The following is a 5,352-nucleotide window of genomic DNA, read 5'->3' on the forward strand; positions in this document are numbered from 1 at the left end:
GATTGTATACGATCAACTGACATCACAAGTTAAAAAAGATCGAGCGAAACATGTTGTGTAGCCTCCTTTTTGTGAACATAAAATTTATATTCATAAAAATGGAAAACTAAAATTAATTTTTATTGTTAGTGTTCTTTATATTAACTTTTTTGTATAAAGAATATTCCTTCATATGTCTTTTGCCTTCTTAAAAAATAGAAGGATATATTTTGATGGAAAATAAAATCATACACACTACTATTAGGGATTTAAATAATAATTAAAAATATACTTGTATACATTTCTTTAAATATTTATGTGACCCACTTGGAACATTAGGGTTCAAAAACTAATTTTACTAAGTATTTTTTTGGTGAACCATGAATGATGTTATCAAAATTGTAGATGTGAATCTAGAATGGATAAATGTGTTCTTACCTAATGGAGTAGAAGATTTATGATTTTAACATTGAATTAAGGTCCTTTATAGTCGTGTGCAGAAAAAATATTCTCTTCTCACATTTCTTCACTAAATGTTTAGGAGGAATGTTATCTATGATTCATTTCTTCAGTATTTAAAGTAGAACTCCTTTTAATTGTATGGTGGAAGGATTTAAGGGGAGTAGAGATGTAATCGATGAACATGTATCAAACCTATTGATATGTTTAGTGGGATGATTGTCTTAAATAAAAAAAATAAAAAAAATAAAAAAGAAAGAAAAAGAAAAAAAGAAGAAGAAGAAGAAGAAGAAAGAAAGAAGAGAAAAGAAAAGAAAAGAAAGAAAGAGAGTAAAAGTAAGATTGTGTGTTGACTTGTAACAAGTTACTGCTTTCTTTTCTTGGTTAAGAAACTAAGAATGAATTATTGTCATGTATGTTTACCAAAAAAAAATAAATTATTGTCATGTATGACCTCAATGCCCTGAGCTTGCACTCAACTCTAAAAGTCGAGAAAGAGGTCATTTTCTCCACTTACGCGTACGCGCCTTTCCTATTTGAACCATGAAATTAGACCGGGTTCAGTTAAAGCCGGGTGAATGGATTAAAGATTGCAACTTGCAAGTTGCAACAGTTAAAATTCCATTTTTTTTTTCTTTTTTTTCGTGAAACGGTGAAATAATAACAATCTAAATGCTTTACACACGAGCAAAAAGAGCATTAACAGTGACGTGGACCCCACAATTTTCATTAACGATACGTCGATGAGGACCGCTTTTACCAGTTATGCCAGTGACGTGGACCCACAATTTGCTGAACCGTACGTAGATGAAAACCGGTTTTACCTCTTTTTCCCGGTAACCTCCTCCTATAAATATAACCTCTCTCCTTTCCCGTGTCACAGCTTACAAGTAACAGCTTGAGTTGTTATCAAAGAGTCTTAACGGAGCAAAATCCTCTCACAAGGCTCTCGAAATCGCCTCTTCTTCTTTATCCCCTGTTTTAGGGTTTGTTCTTGGCTTCTTGCTTGAGAGATCGAAATCTCTCTCTCTCTGCAACTCATTCGAACGTTTCTCGTTCGGATCTTTGTTGGCTTTAATTTTCTGTTTGTTATTGTATGGCAGTTAGCTCTTTGGTTCATGAGGTATCCGACCTCTGTCTTGGAAAACCGGCGTTGAGATCGCTTTCGATCTCTGCTACCGTCGGCGAAGCTTTAAGCGCGCTGAAGAAATCGGAAGAATCTTATCTGAGCGTTTGGATATGCGATCACTCCTCCAAGGAGATACCAGATTTTGATGACTGTCGATGCGTAGGCAAGGTTTGCATGGTGGATGTTATTTGCTATCTCTGCGAGGAAAAGAATCTCTCTTCTCCATCATCTGCGCTTAAATCTCCTGTCTCTGTGCTTCTTCCGAAGATTTCCGGTCTCGTGAGACATGTTGAGCCTCACTCAAGGTTCGAATACTGACACCTGATTCTCATTGATCCTTTTCCATGTTTTCTGGCTCTCGCTTTTTGGAGGTTCTCTTTCGAAAGTGAGGCGGCAATGTTCTGGGGGTTGATTCATTCGGATCTTCTTTTTACCGTTTTTTAAACACTGGATTGTTTCATATTTCGCAGAATTTCTTGATTTTGATCTCTCTCTTTCTGTTTTTCTGGTTTTATAAACTTCAATTCATTTGGAATTATAATTTCCAAAATCCGAAAATAATTTCGTCTGTTTTTCTGGTAATTTTCAGCTTGCTAGACGCGATCGATCTCATTCTTGAAGGAGCGCAGAACATCGTTGTTCCAATACACAGCAGTTCGAGAAAAAAGCACCTCCACAAGAGTTCTTGCGGTCCTACCCTCCACAACGGCCGTGAATTCTGTTGGCTCACTCAGGAAGACGTAGTTCGTTTCCTCCTGAGCTCCATTGGCCTCTTCTCTCCAATCCCTGCTTTGACAATCGAATCTCTCGGCATTGTGAGCACTGAAGTCCTCACCGTCAACTATCATGAGCCGGCGATATCGGCCGTGGAATCCATTGGTCGCTCTCTCAGTCGTCTAACCTCTGTTGCAGTTGTCGACGAGTCAGGGAAACTAATTGGAGAGATCTCTCCCTTTACTCTTGCAAGTTGCGATGAGACTGTCGCAGCAGCGATCGCAACACTCTCAGCCGGCGATCTTATGGCTTACATCGACTGCGGTGGTCCACCGGAAGATTTGGTGAGAGTGGTGAAGGCAAGGCTAAAAGAGAGGAATCTTGAAGGAATGTTGGAACTAATGGAGGAATTCAGTTCGTGTTCGTCTTCGGATGACGAATACTCTTCATCGCCTACTCGATCGTTATCGAATCGGGTGATCAGGTCTCGATCAGGAAGTTACTCGGCGAGGATTATGAGGAGATCAGAAGCGATTGTGTGTCATCCAAAGAGTTCTTTGGTGGCCGTGATGATACAGGCGCTGGCGCACCGCGTTAGCTATGTTTGGGTCATTGAAGACGACTATAGCTTGATCGGAATCGTTACTTTCCCGGATATTCTGAAGGTTTTTCGCGAACATCTGAAATGGTCTTCCTATTGAGACGGACTTTGAATCGCGATTTCCAAAAAGAGCTTTGAAAAATAAAAATTTGAGGGGTTGTAATCTTGTCTGAAACGTTTTCAAATCAAGTCGGCTTGTGATTTGAATCTTTCTTTCTTGGTGGTTTCTTTTATTTTTGTTCTATTTTATTGTCGGTTTAGTAGTCTTTAGTCATGAAGAGTGAAAGGGCTATGCTTCTTAATTTCTTCTTCCAAAACTGCAATTATCAATACAGACCAAAAGAGAGTTAAAGAATATTTCTGTTTCAAAGTTTCAACCTTGAATCTTCTCCGGAAAGTTTTAACTTGGAAGTGTTTTGCAGGACGATGGAACAAGAGACATCCATCAAATTCTGATGGTTCTTCAGTTCACTTGCTTGAGAAGAAAACGATGGAAACAACACACAAGGTGCAGACGTCTATTTTGCAGCTTTAGAAGAAAACCCTCAGCAACAAGTCTTTTAATTTCCCATTATCACCATCATCCCTAACTTTAATTCTTCTCTTCCTCTGTTTTATTCAATTGCGTTTATGCCGAACCACCTTCTAGCTATTATCATTCGAGGAAGATTTTCTCACCGATGTGTTGACCCTGTAGGTTAATTCGAGGAGGCTTCCAGAGATCTTCTCTGCGGCATCATCGTTTGAGGTTTGGTATCGGATTCATGGATCAGCTCTTGAATTCATGGATCGGGAAGGAGTAAAAATCATAAAAGCAGGGATAAATTCCTTTGACAAAAAATAATAAGAATAAAAACTATTTCTACCCTCAAAAGGAAAAATACTGGTAAACTGGGAGAAAAATGATTAAAAAAAACCTCAGAGGGGTATAAGTATAACCAGGAGCCGGAGAGTGGAGAAGTTGATAACAGCTGGATATAAAATCATTCTAACTTTTTCTTATCCTAAAAAAAGAAATTTAAGATTTTTCTTTGAATTGATTAGCTGTAAATGAGGTTTCTTGATGGTACGTTAAAAATATGGATCAACTTGAATGGGAAACCACGGTGGAAATTCGTGTTAATGCAGCCTATGAACCAGAAGAAACGGAACTGGTAACGCCCTCATAATTCTTTCTATTAATGGGTACATGGAAATTGGAATGATGGAAAGTCTTTTCTCGCCTTTTTATTTTTTTTTATTTTTTTATTTTCTCTTAATAAAAATAAACCATTTCTTCCCTTTCTATCTTAACGTTTCAAAATGATAAAATTATTTTTTTAAAATCGTTCAATTTTTTAGGGCAAAAAACTGGACAAACAAAAAGTTGAACAATATCAAGCCTTCTACATTAATAAAATGAGCTCACAGGCCTTCACTTTTTAGAAAATATAAGAACTTTGTTATAAGACTTTTCCCCTCATCTTATTGAAAGACAAGGCCTTCTTTTCTTTGGAGAAAGGAAAGAAAAGACACGGCCTTCTATGTATCAATGTATGTATATAATTTGATAAAGAATTTTAATAATAAAAAGATTCAAATAAGTAACAAGAGGGCACCTAGGGTGGGTGGTGAGGAGGGATCAACAAGATGTGAAAAAAGAAAATCTCCTTTGAGGATATCTAGAAAGTTAGGTCTTCGAAAAATAGTCAGTAAGAAAGTAATATAAAAAACTGTAATCAATTCCAGCAAAGTTGGTAACCTATTTTGTTCCTGCAACAGATTTGGTTTCTGCCATATGATAATATAATATTCGTTTCTTCTTAAGATACATCTGTGAGTTCCTCTGGATCTGTTTCGTCTATTAACTTATTATGATTCAGGGCATCTCGCCATCTCATCCTTTCTTTTACGTACTCCTCAGGCATGTCTATCAGTTCCTCTTAATCCTAGTCTAGCCAGCAATCCTTGATGTGAGAAGTGCATCATGATATCCATATAGAGGACGTTAGGTCATGCCTTTATCTCAAACACTTACATATTAGTGTCATCTCTCTCAGAAAACATTGAGGGAGACTAGGAGAAGGATATCCTTCTGGTGTTTTTTTGACTTCTGGTAATTGAACACTCCATTATTCTTTCTTGTTAAAGTTGTTCATGAGGAACATTATCATGACTAGTGTAAGTTAATGAATCACCCAACACATACTTGATACATGAACGAATGATATCCTATCCTCTCCCATCCTTGGTGATTCTGGAATGCGCAGTGGTAAGATCCCAATAAAATTAAGTAGGAGGATATAATAAATTGCACTATCTGTGATTTCGTGGGTCAAAATAGAAAATCAAGCTCATGAACAAGAAAATCAGATATGGTCCATTTAATTGTAATAATAATTCTTGTGGCTTTTCAAATCTATAAATTTCAAATCTATGGAGTCTTGGTTCATACAATTAACTGTTTGGTTAGCTTGTGTTGAATTTATTA

At 36.9% G+C, this 5,352-nt stretch overlaps 1 protein-coding gene across 2 annotated transcripts; it reads left to right on the forward strand.

The window, feature by feature from the left end:
• Window positions 1-1,332: 1,332 nt before the first annotated feature.
• Window positions 1,333-4,843, forward strand: LOC149004636 (CBS domain-containing protein CBSX5-like). 2 transcript variants are annotated; one of them, XR_016175686.1, is made up of 3 exons: window positions 1,333-1,872; window positions 2,157-3,390; window positions 3,580-4,841. XR_016175686.1 is itself a non-coding variant. In XM_089169490.1 (2 exons), exons 1-2 carry the CDS (start codon window positions 1,535-1,537, stop codon window positions 2,980-2,982), a joined length of 1,164 nt encoding a protein of 387 aa, XP_089025616.1. In that variant the 5' UTR covers window positions 1,333-1,534; the 3' UTR covers window positions 2,983-4,843. The 2 variants fall into 2 exon arrangements, 1 of the variants encoding a protein (XP_089025616.1); XM_089169490.1 differs by having other exon boundaries at window positions 2,157-4,843.
• Window positions 4,844-5,352: the final 509 nt, after the last annotated feature.

Source organism: Hakea prostrata, chromosome 9, assembly GCF_041222555.1.
Source record: "Hakea prostrata isolate BN-2017 chromosome 9, UWA_Hpros_2, whole genome shotgun sequence".
NCBI lineage: Eukaryota > Viridiplantae > Streptophyta > Magnoliopsida > Proteales > Proteaceae > Hakea > Hakea prostrata.

Bases quoted from the DNA above. Each gene is read 5' to 3' on its own strand.
- LOC149004636 (XM_089169490.1), top strand. From the start codon at position 1,535: ATGGCAGTTAGCTCTTTGGTTCATGAGGTATCCGACCTCTGTCTTGGA. The intron at 1,873-2,156 runs GTTCGAATACTG...GGTAATTTTCAG, and splicing joins CATGTTGAGCCTCACTCAAG to CTTGCTAGACGCGATCGATC.